The 26,210-nt window shown below is 46.2% G+C and overlaps 1 protein-coding gene and 1 pseudogene across 1 annotated transcript in view; one reads left to right on the top strand and one right to left on the bottom strand.

The window, feature by feature from the left end:
- The window catches only part of LOC149345829 (uncharacterized), a 214,213-nt gene extending 213,414 nt beyond the window's left edge, over nt 1–799 (bottom strand). Inside the window, exon 1 of the mRNA XM_089586238.1 lies at nt 480–799. Within this exon, the coding sequence (XP_089442364.1) occupies nt 480–597 (118 nt within the window). The 5' untranslated portion in view covers nt 598–799. The remainder of the gene's footprint in view (nt 1–479) is intronic.
- Nucleotides 800–23,235: 22,436 nt separating this feature from the next.
- On the top strand, nt 23,236–25,898 carry LOC149345828 (uncharacterized; annotated as a pseudogene).
- The last annotated feature ends 312 nt before the right edge of the window (nt 25,899–26,210 follow it).

Raw genomic sequence — 26,210 nt, 5'->3', positions numbered from 1 at the left:
AAAACTGAGGTTTTTTTTTCTACTTCCCTGTAGGAATCACCCAGCGTCGCGAGTAGTATTTTAATATTATGTTTCCTCCAATATGCACCCTCACTAAACGGCCAGATATCAATGCCACGCAGCAAAGTATGATAATAGCACGTACTAGTCGTCACACTTAACTGCATACGGCTTTAATTTAATCGTGACATGTTTAAATTAGCGAAGTAGTTGCTTAATAGTTCAGAGGAGAGGGCTGTGGATTCATTGCATTTGCATAAAAGCTGGACATTTTCCCCAAGCGTTGCTAAATGACACTCGTTAGAGCGGAAGTTACCAGTTCGGTAGTTACGCGAAACTGGACAATAGGCGACTCGTTGTAAATGACGGACATATACAGTCAGGCTGAGGAGGCTGCCACGATGCGCACGCGAATTGTCACGGCGTCTGTTGCGCCGCGGCGTTTCGTACGATCCCGGGACAAAAGGTACGAGACTCACCGTTGCGGCATCGTGCGACCTCCGGGAACGCGAACAGGACGACGTACAGGACCACAAACCAGCGACACTCGGAGCGAAGAATACGGCCACTGCTCCTGGAGAGCCGCTGGGGCTGCATCGCTCCTGCGCTGCCGCTCTGCGGCCACCCACTCGCAACGTCACCGCTCTGTCCGTCCTGGGAATTTATGAACTGCCGCGTTCAGCGTCCCTGTGTGCGCATCGCGGCCAGCCGGCGACAGGGACCGTGCACAGACGCCGTGCGGGGTGCCCGTTATGGCGGCGGGGTTTCGCAGACGACAGGCTCGACCGGGCGGTCTCGCCAAACGACGGCTGACGAGAGGGATGCGAGCCTCCGGAGAGTGCCGCGGTGGGGCGCCACGGTCGCGGCTCTTCCCTCTCTTCTTCCTCAAGAGGGATGAAAACGGGGGGAATCGTGGATAGTGCGCAGATGCCGCGCTTAGGTGGGCCGCTTGCACACACCAAGAAAACAAAACGAAAAAAGGGAAAGCGGAGGGGAGGTGCGCATGCGCCGTTGCGCCCCTCGGGCTGTCACGTGACCAGGCGCGCACATTGAGCGCGCCTCGCGGGCGGTCGGGGAACTGAACTCGCCCTTCGAGCCACGCGGAAGCACTGCTCTCGCCTCTCGTTTCGGCGAGTTTTCTTTTTTGTTGGTGGAGTTGAGGCCTACGCCGGCGCAGGGAGGAGTTGGGGAAAAGGGGAAACGAGGTCCCCCGCGCTGGTTTTTCGCGATACGTGCAGGAGTGGGGGACATTTCCGATGTGCGTCGTACAAGGGCCCCAGCGCAGTGCCACTGCGCGGTGCGCGCCTTCTCCCTCGCGTTTCACAAAAGGGCGAGGGAGTTTGTTTTGCGGATGTTGCGCTGCTCCCGGCCCTCCACGCTGACCCGTCGCATTGTCGGCCTCCGATATGGCGCTGTTTAATTTGATTCGACGCCGCAGCTTGGCGCACAACCGGAGGGGAGAGGGGGGAAGGCGTGCGTGACGTCCAGCAGGTGAAATGCGAGAGGAGAGATATAGCGGTTCTAAATTCTGCGACTCGGTCCCGAAGCTGGCGTTAGGCCGGCGCCGCCGATCGGCTCGAGTGCTTCCTTTCGTTCAGCGCACTTAACCGAAATGTCTACACAACTCCAGAAGGCACGTTCTACAGCCGAGTGTGCTCGTTTACCGGCTTCGGCTGCACTCCGTCTCGAAGCGGCCGAAATTGAGGCTCGCGACGCGCTCTATTCGTCTGCTTGGCTTTCTTGTGTTTGGCTCGGGTCCGCCGATTTGTTGGGCGGTGTTATAGCGAAACTCTCGAGGCATTTCGATCGGGCCCCCTTTTTCGAGGCAGCCCCGTTTTCTTTTCCATCAAAATAAAGCGGAGTCGTGCACGTCTAATGGCTGACGAGAAATGGCGCTCTTAGCCGGGGACGAAAGAATGGTGACATTGCGAGCCAACGCAAAACCGGCTTGGGAGGGGGGCACGGAACAGCGAAAGGAAATTTCTCGACTGGACAATCGAGTCAGCTGCGGCCTGGCTCAAAGAAATTGGGGCCCACTTGCCGTTTCTGACGTGCCGTCGCGAGCGTTTGCCCGCGGGAGTGGCTGAAAAAAATTGTTTGTTCAGCCGAAACTAGTGCAAACATCAAAACAGCGGCTGTGCACAGCTTTGCGCTTGAGTGCGTGCACATTCGAACAGACACTTACTTTGAAGTTGAAAACCGCGCGCAAGCATGAAATTTGACATAGCGCAGTCAGCCTTCGTTATCAGAATTAAGCGAAAGCTAATTTCAGAGATGCGCAATTTTTCTTCGCAAGGCAAGTTTCCCTCTAAGGTAAAAGCTTGGGTGAGTTGGTGGTTATTCATTCTAAAACAGCGCAAAAAAGACACGGAAACCAGTAAGAGACACCTGTTTGTACGTCTCTTCCCGGTGTCCGTGTGTTTTTTGCGCTGCTTTAGAATGAACTTTGCCTCCCTGGACGTTTGCTCCTGTGGCAAACATCATTTCAGTGAAAAATGGTGTTGTCTAAAATGTGAATGCTAATCGCAGTACTTTGTAGTTCTGAGTATGGATCTAAGGTGATGCATAGGGCGGCCGTCGGTCAAGCATTGTCATGCACGGTCGTTCTTCGTCACGCGCATGTGCGGGAGAGAACGAATCAGTGCAGCGCGTGGTACCTGTTGATGAGTTAACTCATGACGTCACTGTGTTCTGACCAATCAGTGAGGCGCATTCTCATGCGATGTCGCTATCTTTTGCCCAATCCTTATGGCATGCTATACTTCATTCATTCCTCCTCGCATTCATTGGCGTTGAAAGGCTGACCCGCGTAACCGGGAAACGTAGATCTTCCTTGGGCCGTACCGAAACGTTCCGCAGTGATTGCATACAAACAGAGCATAGGGTGGGTGGTTAAATCCGCCTGCAATTTTTTTCCAAACTCGTTTCTTCTGAATGATTTGGAAGATCGTCGTCAGTGGCTGACTTCACCACAGAAATAGAGCAGCACACGATTAAAACAGTCAGGGACACAACCACCAAGTCTCGGCGTCTGCTTCCAAGACGTGCGACCTGAGCTGCTATCGAAAGTGATCGAGGAAATTCTGCCTCAAAGCTAAAATGGAGCGTTATTGAAAAAAAAAAAGATTACGAAGAGGTTGCTGGCTTTGGCCAAATGAGGCCCACGAAAACGAAAATTCCTTGTCCAAGATGTGGTTGCCCTTAGAACTGCCGTCGTCTCCATAGCAGAAATATTTGTGTTGAGCCTCGGTTACCGTTGAGCTTTCCAGCAAGCGCAGACGAACTTGACTCTGACGACATAGGGCTCGTTTTAATGTCTTGAGTACTGAGGCCTCTTGGCGGCAACACTCCAGCGTCGATTGAGGCCGCGTCGAGAGCGGAGAGGAGCGAATTGCGAGCGAAGAACAGAGAATGCGTGCTCGAGGGGGGAGGGAGGCGGCCGGAGCGGCAGCGGCTGGACGTGGTGGGAGAGGAGAGAGGCGATGATTCTGCAAAATGGTGAGCGAACTTGACGTCCTGCACAGTGTGACGCCACCGAAAGTAGTGTTCAGACAATGTCTCATCGCGGGTGGCGTGATGCTTAGGTATTGCTAAGTAAAGGCAATTACTCTGTGCTACACGGGTACTTTCGAATGACATCTGAGTCGAATGGCAGTCGAGACTTGGAATGGCATTCGAATTCGACGGACTCACGCGGTGCTACACAACACTTTCCAAACGGCCGCCGCGCTGGCTCAGTGGTTATGGTGCTCGGCTGCTGACCCGAAAGACGCGGGTTCGATCCCGGCTGCGGCGGCTGAATTTCGATGGAGGAGAAATTCTAGAAGCCGGTGTTCTGTGCGATGTCAGTGCACGTTAAAGAACCCCAGGTGGTCGAAATTTCCGGAGCCCTCCACTACGGCGTCTCTCATAGCCTTAGTCGCTTTGGGACGTTAAACCCCATCAACCAAAGCAAACCAAACTTTCCAAACGCATTCGAAATTCAGCTCGTTTTCAGTGTACAACGACGACGACGGTCACACTAGTCCAACAACGGCACTATCACGGTGAACAGCAGCATGTGATTATAGTGAACTATCTAGTTCACTTTATTATTAATGCAGTGGGACAAGTTTTTTGGCTAAACGACACAGACGAATCCGATCGGCGGACGGTCAGCCTCCATGCCCTCGGGATTCGGCGGCTGAGCGAAAACACGCTGATGAGAGGACGGTGCGAATACATGGCGCTTATACATTATCCGTATTTGAAATAAGCGAAACGAACGGCTATATTTCACTTCTGCACACTTGGACACTCACTAGCGATAACCACTTGCCAAATTAATTTCAGTCGACGACTCCGTTCCCTTCAGCGACGACTAGGCCTAGCGAGTCCGCAGGGTTGCATCGTTGATTGCGGTGGTTGTGAAGAACGAATTCACAACTTTTAGCGAATGCAAATGGTCAACGAGTGTAGTTTTGACAACAGTGACATGAAATCAACTATTGCTGACATCGCAGGATGCGCATACGATGAACGGGAAGCGGCGGTGTGACTCGGGCTGCCGAGCAGTGCTTGACGGCCAGCAGCAGTCGTCGCCGTCGCTAGCTTGTGGGTAACAAGTTAGGCATTATCATTTAACGCGAACGGTCGCCAAACATACTTCTGGATAAAGAAGTTTAAATTAATGTACTGGGCATGTCGGAGGAAGCCGGGAAAATTAGCGAGAAGCGCCGGTCCTGCGCGATGTCAACAACACGGCTGTCAAGTGTTCTCAGGCGAGCGATCGCGTCGGCGCTTCCCACGCATTGCCGCACTGCGTAAACAAGCATGAGTACAACCGGCACAGAAGAGAAGAGATTATTTAGTAGAACTAAAGCGCATATTTCGTTTTATGTCTTGCAAACGAGCACCTGCTGTTCATACGCAGCGATGGACGCAGCGCCCCGTGAACCGATATCTCTTTCGGCACATTCTGTTTTCTTTTTCTAGCGGTGCTCTTATTTATGCTCAAATTTTGCTGTTATGTGCATTGTTGCGACCCTTTCTGTGAATGCCTACTTATGATTAATATTTTGTGATTTCTATTTTATTTTAGTGCAATATTTTTAACTTATAACAATGCTTTGTACTTACGCCCCCCCCCCCCCCATGTAATACCCTCAAATGAGGGCCTTTGGGGGTATTTTGAATAAATAAATAAATGTCTGACACGCAGTCGGCATTGCTACACTTTGGCACATCTTCCCCACACCAAAAAAAAAAAAAACCGTACATGCGCAGTCGGTCAGTTTGCCTTTACCTTTAATTTTGCCTTTGAACTCCCTAGTGAAAATTGTATACAGTTTCTTGACCTAACAATTCTTTTCTTGGATGGGCATATGTACAATCCTAGGTCACAAAAGGCACTCCTCCCTTACAGTAGTGCTCATTCGAAGATAATCAAAAGAGCAATAGCCATGAACTGCCTCAATTCCGCTTTGGAAAAGTCATGTCCACATAAAATGTTAGAAAGTGTTCAATTGCAAACTGACCGACTGCGCATGTCAGGCTTTCCTCCAGATTCATTGTCAGCCGTTGCAGAGACGTTGCTACAAAAGAAAAAGCGCACCAAAGAGACATATCAGCATGATGACAGGATGGCAACACAAGTAATTCCATACCTTCACAGAGTGTCTCATAATCTTAAGAAAATTGCAAGAAGATACGATGTAAACGTGCTCTTCTCCGCCCCAAGCAAGCTATCAAAAGTTTGTCCTATGATGGTTGAAAAGAAAAAGCCGATTTGTGCTATCAACCACCAACTAGGTTTCACCCGTTGCTCCACTAAGGTAGCGTACAGCATTCCGCTCACTTGCAGCAGAGTGTACATAGTTCAGACTGGACGTTGTTTTAATGAGAGAGCTTGGGAGCATTACAATCTGGTAAAAGAAGGGAAGAGCGGCCATCTTGCTATCCACTGCCGGGACTGTAAGTGTAAACCCATTTTTCGGAAAACTAAGTTTCTTGGGCATGGAAAGGATCGGATGGAAAGAGAGAATATTGAGGCATATCACATTAGAAAAGCAGGCAGTCAGTGTCCTGTGTCTATTTTGTCCTGGTTTTTTCGTGCTGCTACGTTTTCAAGATGGATCAATACCAACTGGCCCAAACTTGGGTGCTTCTGCAAGGTGTTGGTCGGCTCGGGCTGTGTTCGCGTTTCGAAGGCATCCCAAAATCTGGAATGTCTACGCGGAGCTCCGTCGACTCGAATGTCATCTGAACCGAATGCCGTTGAAAAACTTCGTGTAGTAGCGTTAGTTCGGCAGTCGAGTCGAATGACATTCGGTTGGAAGGCATTCGAAACGCCCGTGTAGCAGGAGTATGTCTCTCTAAGAGATGTCAAGGACATCCTTGTGCCATTGCTGGGTGTCGCCGAGACACATGCTCAGTTTAATTGTCTCCTGCATGAATAAGCTTTTGACTGCGTCACGAAATCGTGTCGTGCTCACGCATTCCTGTCGGATCAAATAATAGACCAAGCCAAAATTTTTTGCTCGGTCGATTTTGCGTTTTTGCGGTTTTTGCGCCGAAAATAAATTCCTATTAAAAAGCTATCCGCGGCAATGGCCAAACAATTAAGATTATTGAAGCAAATAATGTCCTTGGCTTAATATTTTTCTCACATCTGACGTGGCACTCCCGCACAGATAACCTATGCAAAATGCTTTCAGGAATTACAGTGGCATTAACGTGTTGCGGTTCATTTGTACCGAAAAGAACCAAACTACATATATAAAACGCCTTGTTTGCCCCTTACAGTAATTATTGCCACATAGTTTGGCTAAACACATCTCAACTGATGATACAGTAATGACAGATAAAAATTATTCGCAGTGTGGCTAATATTGATTATTTCTCCTCGACAACAGAATTTTCACTCCTAGAATATCATCAGCATTAAACGTGCTTATGAGTCCCGCTCCTTGATATCACTTAATTTAGCAACTGATTTACAGGCAGTCCAGTTAGGTCGTTAGCCTCCTTAGAACTTGGTAATCGCACTCGCACCCGCAATCGTGACACATGGCTGATACCCCCTTTCCGCGCTAATTATAAATTTCAGTCACCTCAGCACGGCCTTCGTCTCATCCTTAAATAACGCAAGCACATAACTACCCTGCTGAAAAAAGTTGTACGATGCAATAAACTCATACAGTTTGTCATACAAATATCATAGACTTATACAAATCATAGAACATTATCATGCAAATGTCATACATTTTTGTAAAATCATAGTCATCATAGAGATATCATAGAACATTATACAAATTGCATGATATATCATATAATTTTTATGATATTCTATGATGAAGCCTCTGTGAGGTTATTGCATCACAGAACTTTTTTTTCAGCAGGGTAAGCCTACATTGAAAAGCTTACAGGAGGAGTTCTCATCCACACAGCTGCAACTTTCATTACGAACAATTTTCAATACTTACTGTTGTACTCATGAACGATGATCAAATAAATTTAGGTTTCAAGACTGAGCGTACTGAATCGTCGCCGTTTTGCCTTGAAGTATTACTGGTACTAAAAATTTATTCATGTTGCCTACTGATATTCATTTATTTATTTACTTCTCAATGGCATAATCATCTCGTAATTCATTCGGTACAATTTCCTACCAAATTAGATTTGATTTCTTGTGGAGCTATTGGTTATTTATATACAGCTTCTCAAATTTCATCATCATCATCATCAGCCTGACTACACCCACTGCAAGGCAAAGGCCTCTCCCATGTCTCTGCATTTAACCCTGTCCTTTGCCAGTTGCGGCCACTGTATCCCCGCAAACTTCTTAATCTCATCCGCCCACCTAACTTTCTGCCTTCCCCTGCTACGCTTGCCTTCTCTTGGAATCCACTCCGTTACCCTTCAGCACAAGGAGTAAGTTAACGTTGTTATTCCTTTGTGTTGCGTCCGCCGCGGTGGTTCAGTGGTTACGGCGCTCGGCTGCTGACCCGAAAGACGCGGGTTCGATCCCGGCCACGGTGGCTGAATTTCTTGAAGGCGAAATTCTAGAGGCCCGTGTGCTGTGCGATGTCAGTGCACGTTAACGAACCCCAGGTGGTCGAAATCTCCGGAGCCCTTCACTACGGCGTCTCTCATAGCCTCAGTCGCTTTTGGGACGTTAAACCCCAACAAACCAAACCAAACCTTAAGGACCAGCGGTTATCTTGCCTTCGCATTACGTTAAATGTACTGCTTGTTATCGTTTACCTTGTTACTTTGTTACTAGCCCTGTTATTATGAGTCATCTAATGTACATATAGCACTTTATATTGTATAATTATTCTGCGCGAGTGATCTCCTAATCCCTTGCTGGTGGTTTTATGGGGCATTGTCAAGCTGTGAGTAACAGCTATCTTCCTGTAATCCTGCGAGAATATTTCTGGAAAATAAATGAAATGAAATGACAGCAGCAGAGTAAATATCGAGTTATACTACGCAGTCTCGCGCAAGACGATCCGTCGGTGCTTCCGGCGCCCCGTGAACCGATATCTCTTTCGGCACATTCTGTTTTGCAAATGCCTGATACGCGGTCGGCATTGCTGCACTTTGGCACATCTTCCCCACGCCAAAAAAAAAAACAATCTCCAAAAAAGCAAACAAACCCTTGCAGCCTGCAGTCTTTCTTTGGCTTCTGCAGCAGATTAACACACGATGGCAGAAATGGGTAAGGGCCCCTCTTTATTCAAGTTACCCCTAAAGGCCCTCCAGAGGAGGGTATTACATAGGGGGGGGGGGGGGTACAATCATAAGTAATCGCGATACATTTTAACAAGTAAGTGTAACAAAAAAGCGTTAATTAAAACATAAGGCATCACACAAAGAAAAATTGAACACTAACAAAAACAGCAAACATTTACACATTTCCGTCACAGCGAAGAAGCTCATGGAATTTTTTATTGTCAGTTTCTGTGGCAATGACTCATGGCAAACTATTCCATTCAGTGATAGTACGGGGAATAAATGAATTGGCATGAGACGATGAATGACAGTTTACGCGTTTAACTTTGAAAGAATGATCACGGCGTGGAAAGAGAGCATCAGGTGACTGAAGCAAATCACGGCGAAGGGATGGGTGGTGATGAAGCTTATGGAAAAGGGTTAAGCGAGCAAGTTTACGGCGATATGACAAATCTTCCAGTTCGGCACGTTTTTTTAATGCTGAAACGCTTGTGAAGGGTGAGTAGTCTGAAAATATGAAACGAACAGCACGGTTTTGCAAGGATTCAATGTTAGTGATAACGTAGGCTTGAATAGGGTCCCAAATGGCCGCAGCATATTCGATTTTAGGGCTTGTATCGACAGCCTCAAGAAACACCGCTGTCGGCGGACAGCGGCAATCTTCTTGATTAGCAAGGTTGTCTTTCAATACGTTCAGCATGATGCAATAATAGAAGGCATCGAGAATCCTTCAGTCGGCCCCACCCTGTCAGTGAATGCCATGTCATGCATTGCACTGGAGGGCGTGGAACCGGCAGGGGGCGTGGAACCGGCATGGCTGAGGCACTGCCGCTCACGTTTTTCCTGTTGCTTTTGCAGACACATGGCGTCTCCGCTTTGAAGGAATGCTGCGGTTTCGCCGTTTCGTGTTCATCTCCTAAGAGTTCACCCTTTTCGTCTGCGATATGCGCCGACGGATCAAGGAACGCAACATCGTCTGCTGCTGCCAGAGAAGATTCGACGTGCGTCGACGCTGACTTCGACAGATGTGCCGTACCGGTCTATGAACACTGGTGCAGTGATTGCCTTATCGACAGCCTACAAATACCGGGATCTGGCAGTCAACAAGGGGGGCGTGGAACCGGCATGGTTGAAGCACTGCCGCTCACGTTTTTCCTGTTGCTTTTGCAGGTTAGTAACACAAACCTACATTTTTTTCGCGCGCATTTCGTTTTGCCGGTTCCACCCCATGTGTTATTTGCTTCTCTCAGAACTCACTCGCAACCGAAAGGTTACTCGCGTCGTCGTTTTTGGTTATTGCGTCGTATTTCCTTGTATCTGTTGCTGCTACTTCTATGTGGTGATGTTGAGCCTACCCCAGGTCCGGCTACCGCAGAAACTCTTCAGATGCTCCTAGATGGCCAAGATACGATTAAGGCTAAGTCGAGTTCAATAGAACTGACCCAAGTTGAAAGTAAGAGAGCCATGCATGATCTCGGCAGCCGTATTGCATCGATAGAGTCAAGAATAGCGAGCCTTGATGAAATGAACTGTGCAGTTGGTGAATGGAAAAAACGATTTGAAGATCAGAAGCGGATGTTGAGTTCAGTAATGGCAAAGGTTGAGCATCTGGAGAACCAGAGGAGGCGTTGCAATTTGCTTTTCTTTGGTGTCGAGGATACAAAACCAAACGAGTCAAATGAGGACTCAGTAGAATGCGTAACTGATGTGTGCAATTCGAGATTAGGTGTTCAATCCGTAAAACTATAAATTGCTCACAGGTTAGGCAGATTCAAGTCTGGTAGCAACCGTCCTTTAAAAGCGATTTTCGTCTCATACGCTGACAAGCAGAAGGTTTTAAAGAGGGCTTATAAATTAAAAGGAAGTGATGTCAGTATTTCAGAGAACTTTTCTGAGGAAGTAAGTAGAAAGAGAAAGTTTCTATGGCAGTTCGCAAAATCACCAGAACAAAGTAGCGACAAGATCAGCCTCAGGTATGACACTCTTATTATAAACGGCGAGAAGTACTCGTTTGATGAAAATACAAATGAGGTCGTACCGATAGTAGGTGATAAGGCCAGTGCTACAAAGGAGGTAGTACCGATTGAGAGACGGTGTCGGCGTAATGCAACGCTTATATCCTTTCTTGTAATTAACTGCCGTAGCATTAAAAACAAGGTTGATAAATTTGCAGCTCTAATTGATATGGTGCAGCCGTCCGTTAGCAAATGAAATTGCAGATGGTGAAGTATTCCCAGATCGCGTCAAATGTTATAGAAAGGACAGACACTTGCATGGAGGAGGTGTATTTATTCTTGTGGATGCGACAATTTCTTCTTACCAAATAAATGTTGCCGATGAATGTGAAGCTGTATGGTGTACACTGGTGCTTAATAACAACAAAGTTATAACTGTGTGTTCGTTCTACAGCCCGCCTGACTCATCAGTTGATGTGTTTGCGCAGCTGGTGGGGACAGTTGACGCAATTCAAACAGATTTTATGGTGATCGGAGGTGATTTCAATCTGCCTAGCATTAACTGGACTCATCAACCTCACTTCCAGTCCTTTACGAGTCGCTCCTGCCAAGAACTGATCAACTTGGTTGAACTTTATGCATTGCGTCAAACGGTTCTGGAACCGACACGTGGGGATCACATCCTAGATTTGTTGTTCACGAATCAACCTGAATTCGTCAATTCCACTCAGGTGCTACCTGGAATAAGCGATCACAGTGCTGCGCTTTGTGAAATGAAAGTTGAACATGTAAGGAACGCTGGTACAGCACATAGGCGTGTATATAACTATGAAAAAACAAACGTAAGGGAGATAAACGAAGAGTTGAATAAGTACCGAACGATCTTTGAAACGCATGCCGATAACTCTGGAGTGGTTGAACTATGGTCTAGATTTAAGGATAAGATGTTTGAACTGAGGCAGTGCTTTGTTCCAGCATGGATATTAACGAAAATGAGGAGTAAAAGCAAACCATGGTTTACTCGGGAGCTACGCAGTATTACGCGCAAAAGGCAAAGTGTTTACGTTAAATTTAATGGAAATCCGACGCGTGAGAATTGGTGAAAGCTTCAGGAAATTGCCGGAAGAATGAAAGTTGCTGTGGCAGCTGCAAAGAATTCGTTTGGCATTTCAATGGAGACGAAATTAAAAGACAATCCAAAGGAATTTTGGAAACATGTAAAGAGAAATGGAAAAGACTGTAACTATACCACCTCTTGTTTCTGATGACACCTTTGTTGATGATGATGCACAAAAAGCTGAGTTCTTTAATAAATATTTCAGCTCTGTTTTCAGCTCTGAAATCGAACATGCTGATATGATTACCCCGAGTTTCCAGCCAGTGGCGAGTGTTATGGATGATGTTGTGATCAGCATCAACGGTATACAGTCTCTGTTGCAGAATCTGAAGATTGCTAAGGCTGGTTGTCCTGATGACTTGCCAAACAAATTCTACAAACTGTGTGCTGAGTCGGTTCCACCCTACTTAAAGATAATTTTTGAAAAATCGCTTGAAGAATCCTGCCTTCCAGATGACTGGAAAATCGCAAGTGTTGTGCCAATCTACAAATCTGGCCCTCGCAACACTGTATCAAATTATAGACCAGTATCTCTAACTTCAGTTGCGTGCAAGACACTCGAACATATTTTGTTCACCAGTATAGCAGCACATATGGACGCACATTCATTGTTTAATCCTCGTCAGCATGGTTTTCGAAGAGGCCTGTCGTGTACTACGCAGCTGACTGAATTTGCGCACGATCTGGCTGAGGCACTGGACTGGCGACTTTGCGTGGACTGCGTGTTTTTGGACTTTAAAAAGGCCTTTGATACTGTGACGCATTCTTTACTAATTCAAAAAATGTCTTTTTACAATATTAGCCCTCAAGTAATATCATGGGTAAAAGATTACCTATGTTTACGGCAGCAGTTTGTGGTTATCAATGGCGCCGAGTCTCAAAGAGTGCAGGTTGTGTCTGGTGTTCCCCAGGGCTCCGTGTTGGGACCACTATTGTTCCTGCTCTACGTGAATGACATTCGTGACGGAATAGTATCTCAAATGCGGTTATTTGCGGATGACTGCGTTCTTTACAGTGTTGTCACTAGTGATCGAGATGTGGAATTGTTCCAAGAAGATTTGAACAGAATCTCAGAGTGGTGCGTTAAATGGAATATGAATTTGAATTTGTCCAAGACTGTCCATATGAAGTTTACAAGAAAGAAAAACCCTGATGTGTATTCATATGTTGTTAGGAACACAATGTTAGATCAGGTATTTGAATTTAAATATTTAGGCGTTTATTTTACTCCTGATTTGAGCTGGCGCCGTCACGTCGATTATATCTCTGCTAAAGCATGCAGAAACTTGGGATTTCTTCGCCGAAATGCAAGCACTTTTCTACTGTCATGTCGTGACATTTCATTCAAGACTTATGTCAGGTCGGTTCTGGACTACGCGTGCACTGTCTGGGACCCGCCTACTGCTAGAGATAAAGATAAGCTGGAGAGGGTGCACAACATTGCCTCTCGTTTCGTGTCTGGCACACGCGGGGCTCGTTACAGTGCATCGCGTACGAAGGATGCACTCAACTGGGAATTGCTTGAAACGCGCCGAAAGAAGTTGCGTCTGAAGCTATTTCATACTGTTTATTATTCAACTGTTCGGGTTGAACGCGTGCACTGTCTGGGACCCGCCTACTGCTAGAGATAAAGATAAGCTGGAGAGGGTGCAGAACATTGCCTCTCGTTTCGTGTCTGGCACACGCGGGGCTCGTTACAGTGCATCGCGTACGAAGGATGCACTCAACTGGGAATTGCTTGAAACGCGCCGAAAGAAGTTGCGTTTGAAGCTATTTCATACTGTTTATTATTCAACTGTTCGGGTTGAACGCGAAAGGTATGTGCAGGAGCCTTTTTATAGATCCAACCGTGTTGACCATGTTTTTAAAGTCCGCGAATTCGCGGCAAAAACTGAATTGTTTAAAATGTCTTTTTTTCCGAAAACCGTTAGAGAATGGAACAGACTACCGAACGATGTTGTGAGTGTGACATCAAATGATGCGTTCTTTCGTTCTTTCATGATGTGATGCGATTGTGATGTGTTCTTTTGAAGTGAGATACATGGCGAACGCTTTATGCTTGTAACTCTGCCTGCGAGCGGAGGTGTCATGTGTGCTTCTTTTTTGTACATTGCCCCCCCCCCCCCCCCCCCCCACTGTAATGCCATGACGCCGTGGGTTCCTTACTAAATAAATAGTAGATGCTTAGCGCTTACATGGAATACTTACATAGAATAGTTGTGGACTAACTTCGTCAACTGCTTTGACTGCGACGCTACTCCAGTGATTAGATGCCCCATTCCCGCTTTCCTAAGCCGACGCTAGTGAAGCCACCGGAAGTTGGACGGCATATCCCAGAAGCTCGGTGTCTGCAGCGCATTTTGAATGGAAAAAGTAGCGTCTTTCGCCCTTTCTTGTTCAGTTTCTTGCGTTGTACTTGAGTAATGCCTGCGGTTCCATCTAAGGTATAAGCAAGCTGAAGGCGAGTAGTGTGAGCATTGTTTGGAGAACCCTGTAATTTCAGAGAAACCGAAGAAAAGAGGCATGCAAGTCTCAACCTGGCGCCCAAAGGGGTACGTGCATATAACACAGCGTTCTTATCCGGTACTCCTAAAAGATCGTAAAAGAGCCCTAGTGGCGTGACGATGAGGATAAGGTCATCTTAAAGCCATATTGTGGTGTAGCAGCGAGAAGGTGACGATGGCGGAAGTCCTGAAACTGATCCTTCGAAGCGCCGGTCATTATTCAGCTGCTGCAGTTTAAGCTTCGAATTGCAGGCTGCCTATGTGCCGCCTCACCGTTGTTGAGTGATGCTTATCGCTTTAGGGCGTCACTTACTTTTCAGACGTGCTTTTAACCAAACTCCCTAACACGGCCATACTTGCTGCACAGCGTGAGAGAAACTGTGTAAGAGAGAGAGGAATGGTGAACAAGCGCTGCTAGAAGTCAGCGGCAACTCTTCTAATTTTTTTTTCGTTCGTTGTTTATTTGCAAAATTTCTTTGCCGAATTTAGATTGTGCAGCGGACTTGCTGCAGTGCACGCCTTTGCCTCTATTCGGTCAAGCCATTCATTCCTGAACTCCTTGTCTGCACTAAGGGTAAGGCTAAGCGCGAGGTTGATCCTTCAGCGTCACTTCAAGAGAGTGTTTAGGATTTTCAAAATAAGGTATAGGCATTCTGTCCCTCTGCCGCTCTAGCAGGGTGTTTGGTAGTTCTCGTGTGCCCACAGAATCAGTTACTGTGACTTTTGCAGAGTCCTATTGGCCATGTGAACTAAAGGATTGGCCTGTAGACCGTCGTGTAGACCCCCTGCAACCAAGGCCACTCAGGTGTGGGAGCTGCTGGCAGTTTGGCCACAGCACCAAGCCATAGATGTCGACAGCGTACTGTCGCATTTGCGGGTACAATTATCCGCCATATACGTGCAATTATGACTCTCCTAGCTGTCGTGGTTGCCGCAGTGTTCACCCAGCTGACGATCCCCTATGTCCGAAGCACGCCGATTGCAGATTATCCTGTAAATTATTTAGCGGGACAGGTGGTGCTCGCGAGTAGAAGCGTACGCCCTGCTTGGTAGAAAAAGCCGCTCATATGCAGGTATTGGTAGCTTGGTTTGGGCTAGTTGGTAACAGTTCTTCAAAAACATAGCGCAAAAACGACGCGGGCGACACAGAAGTGGACAGGACAGGCGCTAACTTGCAACTTTATTTTCGAAATGCCACCACGTCTAATATATAGGAGCCGATTACCACCATCAAGCGATGAGCATGCGCAAAGAAGAGCACAATCAAGATTACAGCGTTTGGAAAATAAGCAAAAATTATGATAAAATAAGAAAAGGAAAACACGGTGCCGGGGGAACACCGAAAGAAAAAAGACATCGCGTACTGAAACTTACTGCAAAAAGCGCTTTTCAAGCTTGTCAAGGTTAAGAGCCCAACAAATAAGGCGGCAAAGAAAGAGGAGATAAAAATTACCGACGATTACGTTACTTCCTAATGCGAAATTTGAGCGCAGCAAATAAGCTGTTTCACCTTTTCGATAGATTGAGGCAAAGAAATCGAGCAACACATGTATGCGCTATCACAGAATTTTTTTTTTATTTTTCACACGTATTCGCATTTTCGGCTCGGGCGGTGCACATATACAGATCCGCCGCCACCGATCTGGCTCTCTGATTGCCACCGCACAGGGGTTGCATTGGAGGAGGAGCGAAGAAAGGAATTAAGTTCGAGCCGGCGCTTTGACAACCGGAGACTCGCAGGAAGAGGGGGGAGGGGGGCGGCGTGTACACCCAGCGGCAAACGATAGTGGCAGAAGCGCGCGCAGCAAGCGGACAACACGATAAAGGGAGGAGGGAAGAGATAGCAGCGACTGACTGATGCCGCTGACGCCGATAGCGCTGGGGGGATGAAAGGGGGGCGGAGCTGGTTACGAGGCCGACGACAACGCCGACGACGACGCGAAACCCAGGAACGGACGCCAAAGAGCTGCGCTCTAAAATAGATCGACTAAAAGTTGAAGGGAGTGTACAAGGCTCCACACTAAGACAAACACGTGGTGAAGAAAAACAGAATGACATGGGGAAATTGCATTTATGGGAATGGAAATGGAAGTAAAAGAAAGCGGAAAATTAGGCGGAAAACAAAAAAGGGCTGTGATACAATAAATAATAAAATGAAAAAATTTAAAATCTATAAAGTATATATATATGAAAAATTCAGAAAAGGATAAAACGAGAAGTATAAAACACGAGTGTAGAGGGCTCCATGCTAAAACAAAGATGGGGGGGGGGATGGGATATGCAAATATGAGAAATGGAATATGGAATTAACAAATGAAGTAAAAGCCAATAAAACGCCAAGGAATTAAAAGCAAGAAAACGGAAAGGAAAAGCGGGACCATTCCCGTTCACAAGAAAGGATGCTTACGGTAAGCAGTCTTAAGACATGGTTCACACCTACAGATAGCCGTCAAGGAATTCAACTTCACTGTCAAGTATTTGAATAGAAGGTGCGCTGACGCAAGTTTTCCTAGGTTTTCTTATAAAATACGCCTCCCTGACTTCATGCTCTGTTTTTCCTTTAGCTGATGTTAAGAATTCTGTTTTATCTATTTTTGGATAGCATCCGATCTCTCGCTCTGTTTCACTTGTTTTGCAATGGTCGGCCAAGTTACTTCCTGATCTGTTGCGCACGCATAATCTATTTTCTCTCGCCCTGTCATTGAAGCATCTTCCTGTCTGCCCAATGTAATGACGCCCGCAACTGATAGGAATTCTGTACACAACGTTCGCCTTGCATTCCGTAAACTTCGTTTGATGTTTCGTCGTGCAGTCATCTCGTTTTACCATTTTCTTATTGCAGACCTTTGAAAGATTACAAGGAGCAGAGAAAACTACTTGTGCATTAAACGCGCTGCCAGCTTCTTGAAATTATGTGAAAACCTATGATAATACGGTATTACCTGGAGAGGAGTCCAGGGGAGTGAAGTAGGGGAGTGAAGAGACCAAAACCAAGACTCCTGTACAGGTAATACCACTTTTATTGCTTTCGAGGGCATGGAATCGAAAGGAAACATTTCTTTCTGGGCAGCAGGACAATATTTCCAGCAAGCGCCTTGGTTATTATTGGCGGTATATGAAAATTGCAACATGTCTTCCTGTGTTTTCCTATGAGCTTGGTCAAAGTTAAAATACAAATATTCTGCGTGGCTCTTGAAATCCGCCAAACCTTCCTTAAGAGTGTGATGATATGTCAGAGTTCATTGTTTCTTCAATGCAATTAGAAGTAGACCACGCACCTAAAACTCTTAACAACTATATTCCCGTCAAAATCACCGGATAAGGCTTTGTCAGTGCCCCGCAAGAAAAATGTTGCAAACTACCGGCGCCACGCAAGAACTAACACATATTCCGTTCTTCTGCACAAAAAATTGATTCTGAAAAAAAGTCGTTTAACACAAACAATTCCCAATAGAGTAAAGAAATTGTTCATAGAAATGCCCGCTACATTCAGGAAAGAGACCGAGACCGGGACTTTCGTTTCAATGCAAGTCGAGACAGCTGCCAGCAACTCTCGTTGTGGATTTGAGTAAAAGTAGTCAGCATCGACTGAAAATAAATAACCAAGTGGTTTGCGACGCAAATATGCACTGCTAACGAGGCTGTTCCTCACAGAAAAAGCATCCTTCGACAACCGAGGTGTTCGTTTGTTTCGAAAGTGCAGCAGAGCTAAGTTTTTCCGAGCACCTGGTTCACTATGCATCTGAAATGTAGCACATGTTATTTGTGTCTTTTTGCGCAGAAAAATACATTTAAATTGTCGTGCTTACAGTCACGATTTCCTTTCGAGAGCTGCGCCAAGCCAAGGCATTCACGCAAAGAAACAGCCCGACATTTTACCTTTTCCTCGATTCAGTTTTCTCGACTTCAAATTCCGATGAATGGCTTCAATCGCTTCCCCGCTGAACACGCCGGCGGCATGACGACAAAGTCTCCTTCTTTGTCGACCTGCACGAGCCGCAGGTCATTGTCTGTGAAAAAAAAAAAAACACGACACGCTTTGTTGGCGTTCTAGGTCGGTGTTCGGTGTTGGGTACAGTACTGCTGAGCTAGTCAACCCCACCTAGCAGGCACCTTCCCTTGTCCTCTTCTTCGGCTTTTTTGGCTAGCCTCAGATTTAGAGACAGCAGCACGTGTTGCGGGATGCTCGCTCGACGCTGTACATGCGCCCTTTGTTGAGGATGCCCATGATGTCATCTGGAATGCTGGCTTTGCCTAGAACCCAAAGTGCCGTGCCGCCAACTTCGGTTTCTTTTGCCGGTCTTTGGTAACGTAAGGAGCGTCCTCTGCCAAAAAAAAAAAAAAAAACTCTCTGGTCTGGTCTGATAGCTTCTAGAGGGCCGTGTGCTGTGAGATGTCTGTGCTCGTTAATGAACCCCCGGTGGTGGAAATTTCCCGAGCCCTTCACAACGGCGTCCCTCGTAGCCTGTGTCGCTTTGGGATGTTGAGCCCCGTAAAACCAACCAATCTTCATGGAGTGTTGCCTCACGCCAGCGATGCTCGCAGGGTCGAGAGACGAGCTGATAGATTGAAACCGACCCATGAGCAGGCCAATCTGTCGCTGTAACTTTCATCGAAGAATCCGGCACATTCTTTTTACATGATGAAAGAACTGTAGCGCTGGAGACAAGGACACAACGAAGACGACAACACATGCGCTAACTTTCAACTCTAAAGTTTTTTTTTTACAACTTTCAACTCTACAGCGCTACAGCTTTTTCATCATGACCAACCAAGTCGCCCAAACAACCACCCTGATCTTTTTATATGCCCAGTCAAGGGTTTGATTTAAGCAAACAAAGCGGCGATATCATGCGGAACAAGCCCCTTCCTGAGGCATCATCCGAGGACTCTTGCACGCACTTCGTATATGGCGATATGGCTGATTACTAAGCTTTTGGCGGGCTGGGAGACAAACATATGAAAGGGCCCACTGTAAAAGAAAGCAGGGCGAGTTGGTGCATACTCGGTATGCACCAAGAAGGGTGCTGTATTGTGCACGTCAAGTGTACTTAGGTGTACACAACAGCACTTTGAGGTGGTTGCAATTCCGACTTACGATTAGGCACCATTTGCAACCACTCGCGATGTTGACAGCGTGCGCGCGCATTAATCCTGCTCGAATGCAGTGAAGACATGTCGTAATTAACTCTATGGGCTTCACGCGACATCACACCAAATAACTAGTTTCGGGGTGATTGCGAGATCACTCGCGGGGAGCTCTGTTCCAGGCATACTAACGCTTCAAAGTGGACCTTTTGGACTGCATATGGGACATTCAAAGGAACTGAAGCAAGCATTTTGCAGGTGAACATTACTGAAGGTATCAGAGTCACTCTAACGGGCACATTACAATTGTTTTCAACTGGCGCCCGCGAACCTCAGTTTGCAGCCGCATAACTTTTCATCCACCTTTCCTTGGCATGGCCAACCGCACAGCACCTTCGTCGGCAGCGTGAAAACTGAGCTTCGTAAAAGAAAAATCTCTCCTTTTTCTAAATTATTTTCGGATCGCTTAATAGCATGTCCACTGCACTAGCCCCTGAAACGTTGCCGATGCACTGTTGGTTCCCACTCGGTTCCGGTGCTGCAGCGTAGTGGCGGATGTTTACTTTTCCTGCGCTTTGTTAGAATATATGGCCTTTAAGTGTTACATGTTTTATCCCTTTTGTTCCCTAAAAAGGGAAGCAATTATTCGCAGTTTTGGTTTTATGCTTCTGATGCCTGTCTGCTGAACTGCATACGGAGTAGAGGCCTTTGTCAGGCTTGTTGTCTTTTGCCTGTGCTCTGGTTTCTGTAAATCAGAATGAAACAAATAAACCGAGATGAAAAATGAATGCATATGCGTATCGTGAAGCATGGATGGAATCAGTGCGCGTATCTTCGAGCAATGTTTGATCATACCCGCATATCGTCAAGCAATGTTTCAATGAATACGCCTGTTGTCAAGCAATTTTTGAATGTGTATGCGTACAGTCAAACAGTGTTTGAATGAATACGCTTGTCGTCATGCAATGTTTCAATGTATACTTGTATCGCGCGGCAAAGTTTGAATGTATGCGCGTATTGTGAAGCAATTTTTTAATGCGTACGCGTAATGTCGGACAGTGATTGAATGTCAACGGGTATCGTCAAATGATGTTTCAATGTATACGCGTAGCGTCAGATAGCGTTTGAATCTATACGCATATCGGCTCTTTGGCCTAAATGTAACAGTGTGCGTACTGAGGCCGAGCCTTTATATTTAACATTGCCACTGACTACAAGGCTAGTAACTGTTGCTACCTAGGCAGTAACTGCAGGTATGAAGTGTAACTGCCTTTAGCACATTCAAAGAAAGGGCTCCTGAAGTGTGATTTCAAGGCTAACTAACGTGACATCGCTGATCGCACATATTAAAAAGAATGAAAACGGAAATAAGCAAACATGAAAATACCGGGATTCCATTTCACGTTCCAGCAATACTTTGATTTGAGCGAGTTGGTTGTAGCATGACATGTTTACGCAAAAAACGTACTGGCGCTAAAAGACGAAGACAATACACACAACGAGACAGGACTGGCGCCAACTTCCAACTGAGTTTATTCACGGAAAAAACCACTTATAACCACACGGCATGCAAAAAGATAAAGGCATACCAGATACAAGGGGGGATTTAACAAAGACACAGTGCCAAAAGGACCAAAGCAATGCGTATAACGCTGACAAAGACCTACTATGAAGACTAATCTCTTAATCTGACAGTGACAGAGATGGCTTACTTATGCAGATATGGCCCATCTGCTTGATGTTATAGGCTAATAGGCTTCTATTATTTCACGCTCTAATCTATCTTTAGACCTTGCAATGAATCTAGTGTTTTGAAAACCGGGACGGCATTTGCAGCTTTTGCAGTGAGTGGCCATGTGGCTGCGATAGCCATTTTTTACAGCAAGTAACATGACAGGTGCCGAATTGTGTGTGCTGAATGGGAGACGCGGCATTCAGCAAACGTTATTATTTCTTGGTGTATACCAAAGAAATGTCACAGCCCATTAAAATTATTTATTTATTTATTTGAGTACGTGCAAATCGCCCACTGGGCATTAGTGTACAGGGAGTACGCTAAGGGAAAGGCAAACGCACTGTGAACATACATTCAAAAGACCCAGCAACAATGCAGCTAAAAACAGTAACACACACTTGGGAAATGTCCTGAAAATGACAAAGTATATATAAAGCGAAATAGTACCATGAAAAACCCTCCGTGATAAGGAGAGCATTCCATAGCTTAAGGTGCGTGGTACAATGATGCATCAGTTATTCCCTGTAAATGTGTTTTAAGAGCGGCTGGAAAGCTGTTGTCATCTAATGAAACTATTGCGTTTGGCTTATCGTGCGTGGGAAAAACGCTGGTTTAAGTACAGATGTCCGACAGGCAATTTCACGCGTTTTACTGCTATGTTCTCTTCTACGGGAATTGTATCTGGGAGGTGCAAGCTAAGCGTCACAGCCAATGCCAATTTTTTATTGCGAAAGCAATACTGCTAGCACTTTTCTGCCGTCGGTGGAGGTCGTTCCTTCGCTCCGGCGCAGCTGCGGCGCACGACCACGTGCAGCGTGACGTCACGACCAGAGGAGAGCAGGGGCCCCAACTCGTCTCTTCGGCCGTAGTCGTTCCTTCGTTCGGCGCGGCGGCTACCACTTGGCGGCCTCCTCGGCCCGCCGCGTGAGGGCGCTCGCTAGGAGAGGATTAATTGATTAATTTAAATAATTCACTTAACTAATTCAAATGATATAATTCATTCATTTAATTGTTTTAACAATTATATTATTTACTTATCTCTTCAAATATTTTAACTAATTTGTTCAATTAATTTCATTAGTTAGAATAATTAGAGCAATGAATAATTTAATAATTTGAATAATTGAATCAATTAATTTATTGAATTGAATTCATTAAATCATTTGATTTTACTTAATGCCGAAGGAGAATCTATGAGTAGTGCGGAGCGATATAATCACAAGAGAAGAAAACGCCGTGCGGAAGAAACGCCGAAACAGAAAGAAGAGCGGCTTGCTAAAAGAAGAGTGCACTATACAGCCGAGAAGAAACAGCAGAGCATTGTGGTGATTCGAGACGGTGACATCGTGGCTCACCGACGTGAAGAACAAGAGATAAGAGTTGGCGAGTTCGAGTCTGCTACGCGTGAATTTGAGAAACGAAATTGCCAGCAGAACCATGCGCAGCCAGGTGTTATTGCTTTCGCAATCAGTCAGGCTTAACCAAGCTAAGCCTTTAGCCAATTTTTTGTTCATAATGTTGTTTAAGAAGACTGATCTGAAGAAGGTACAACACAACTGTACGGAACCCTATCCTAAATGCTTTTTTTAACGCGCTGACGCTGCTGTGACAATCACAAGTGTTGAAAATGAAACATGCTGCATGATTCTGTATCACTTCCACTTTCTCGGTAAAGGTTTCTCGATAAGAGTAGCAGGACCCCGCACTACAGTTGCGTATTGTCCCGTTGTAGTGACGGCAATCCAGCAGTCAGGAAAACAGCAACAAAACTTGCAGACGAAGCTCTTTATTTGGGCGGACATGCGCCCGCAAAAGAACTGAATCACTCCGCGGCGGTGTAAGCAACAAACGTGCTCGTCAGTCGTCGAACTACGAATGCCCGCCGCTCGCGGCGTCGCTCAATTTAAAGCCGGCAAGGAAACTTCGAGATAACAGGTCAAGATCAACTACAGTAATCTAGAAAAACGTAGTTGCAGCTCTTCATGGCTGTGATGAATCGAGATTAGTCTGGTCGCTTCTCGCGTCACAAACAAAAATGATAACACCCCTTTCCTGCGGTCTTTAGCGCAGACACTAATGGTACCTTCGGCTGGTCGCTCCGGTTCTCTCGTTCAGAGCGACTGGAGCGAGAGCAGCTCCCAATCAGAGGCGGGGTGGAAGACGCACCAGCCGAACGCGTAAGCGCTCTTCCGAGCAGTGAGAGGGACGGAAATAGCTGCAGAGGGCTACTTCCGCCAATATCAGACCACAGCGCCGCCCGGCAGCCGACCCCGCAACCATGCCCGCGACGTTCCGAAAGGCTGAAGCGGCTACCAGGATAGTGCCGTCTGTCTGCTAGGTGCAGGCAAAAGTAGGCGAAGAAAAGTATCTGTACCGTCCCGACAGCTTCCCAATATGGACACCCCGACGACCGCTGCGCAGCATCTGCTCTTCTGCCTTTATGACGGTAAGTTTGCAATACGAAGAACGCGCGCAGTGTGTTATGGCTTTCGACTCACGTGCTGTTGACGCAGGCTTTTTCCCGCGCTCAGCCATAGTGTCGCTTGGTGTTCTGTGTGCGTCCCAGGCCACTTTCGAAAGCACATATTGAGGCAGTTTAGCATGCAAGTGACTGAGCGAATTCTACAAGTGACGCGACGTAGCGAAAGATTACCGACTTGTGTTGGAACCTCGTCGCGGTGGCCGCTCGAAATGTGTTTGCGCCGCGGCACCAGATATTGCGAGCGTTGTCGCTTTGCTTATCAAAACATTTATTTGTTAGGTGCACTTACAAATGACCCACCTGTGTTTTGCGGGCAAGCATGTAGCGGTGTGCATATGCGAAACCCCACGATCAGTAGTGAAATCGTCAGCAATTGTAAAAATCCAAAATGTTAGGCGATCCCTCACGAAATTCACTACCGGGGTCATAATACACTTTGAGACGGTTATGTCAGCTCATCAGTTAAATTATGTGCATGGGGCTGAGGACTTGGATTATTTTCTTCTTGACAGCTGTTGGAGTTAACGCACTTCTGATAGTGTGAAGATTTTTTTTGTTGTTGGCTTCTGTGGCAGACTCTCCGGGCATAAATAAATTGCCTTGCCTGCCTGTCATCCATGTGTGAGGAAGTAAATTAAAATGTTTTTCCAATTTTTGTTCCTGAACAGAAAGCCAAGGAAGTGAAAACGAAGTACATCTGCAAACAGTGCCTGAAGATGGGCAGTCCAGCAGCAGCATCACTTCACCTAATGGTATGTATATATACTCCCAGGTGGAAATCTCACCTCTTCGCTTTGAAATCACTTACCTTCTTGCAAAACCTTGCACGTCTAACATTTATCAAGCAGTAGCATTAGTACATGTGGATTTTGCACTTGTACCAGAGCAAGCAAGCTCCAAGCTTCAAGTGGTATGAATGTGCTAAATTTTTCTCTTTATATCCTGTGACAGGTACGTGGACTACAGGTGAAACTAGGCTGCTTCTCGACCATTATGCGCGATACACACCACAAGTTGGCCCTCAACGGAGATTCCGCACCAAGAAGATTATGTACGAACAGATCGCACAAGACATTAAAAGAGTGCTTGGAATCGCTCGCACAGGAGTGCAGTGTGAAACCAGATTCAAGACGCTGGCGAAACGAAAGCGCAACGAGGACAAGAATAATGCAACCTCCGGCCATTCTCGCTGCGCAGTGTCATATGAAGAGGAATTTGCAGCAATCAGGGCAATCGATGATAGCATCGAGCCAGAGATTTTGCGAGGTGTAAGAAAAGTTTCGTATAAGAAGACCATACCAAATAATGCTAGTGCAGTGCCTTCAAGTGTAGACAGTTCTGATGGCTGCAGCCAGGAAAGTGTTAATATATCGTCTGATGACCATGCAGCAGATTCTGGTTCATGTCAAGGGACAGAAAATAAAAGGTGCCGCCCAGACAGAAAGACGCGCCCAAGCACATCTAGGATGCAAGAGATGGCATTTTTTTTTTGAAGAAATGAGAAAGGTTAACAATGAAAAAGAAGGTCGGCGTGAAGCAAGAGAGCAGAGAAAAGTCGAAAGGCACCAGGCACTACTCAAAGCTCATGCTGAGCAAATGGCACTGATGAGGGAGATTTTTAACTCCAAATAAACAATTGTTCATGATTGAAAGATTCTATTTATTCAAGAATATTATCAAGCAGCACTTTAGACAAAGTTCCTTCGTTTGTACCTGTTGAAAATCACATGTGTTCTTAAAAGAGCAATAAAAGTTCGAGAAAAGCAATCATTTGTCCTCAACATCATTGCAGCTTCAAAAGAGCTGTACCAAAGCTTCCCTTTTCAGTTCTCCAAGCCTCCGAAGGGCACTATCACGAGCAGTTGGTTGTGTCGGTTGGTGCGTTGCCAAGTCTCCTTGCTTATGCCTGCAATGCCCTTCGTCTGTATCGTCATCACTCAGCAGGTCACCAACATCACAGTCGCCGGCATCCAGACAAATGTTATGAAGGACACAGCAGCTGAGGATGAGCTGGGTAATCTTGTCCACAGTATGAAACTCCACAAACCGAAGCTGCCGAAATCGTTGTTTTAACATGCCGAATGCATTCTCAATTTTCACTCGTGTTGCAGCATGGCGGTAGTTGTATGAAATCTTTGCCCGAGTCATGGTGCCATAATTCCTGAAAGGTGTGATCATATACTCCCTTATTGGATACGCTGCGTCTCCTAAGATGTGGTACTTGTTATTTTCGCATACCACTGGTAATTCTTCGTGCACTGTAGACAGCCTGAGGACCCTGGCATCATGTATCTTGCTAGGTGTTCCCGTGCAAACGTCTTGAAATCTGCATCTTGAGTCGCAAATTCCTTGCATCGTCAGTGACACCTGGTCATGTCTGTTAACATAGGTAGACTTAACCTTGTTGTCCGGACATCGCATACACACATAGGTGCCATCAATGCAGCCAAGCACATTGGGGAAGCCAGCAATCTGAAATGTATTAGTTGCATTAGAAGCATAACATGACATTTCCTTATAGCATTATATGCATGTTACTTCCATGCTTCGATTCTTCTGTACTGTATAAATGCTAAGACTGACATTAAACCTAATAAGCAACTACGTCGGCTAC

The sequence above is a fragment of the Amblyomma mixtum genome, chromosome 4 (genome assembly GCF_055824585.1).
Source record: "Amblyomma mixtum isolate Tamu chromosome 4, ASM5582458v1, whole genome shotgun sequence".
Taxonomy (NCBI): Eukaryota; Metazoa; Arthropoda; class Arachnida; order Ixodida; family Ixodidae; genus Amblyomma; species Amblyomma mixtum.
This window is presented reverse-complemented; position numbering and strand designations above follow the sequence as displayed.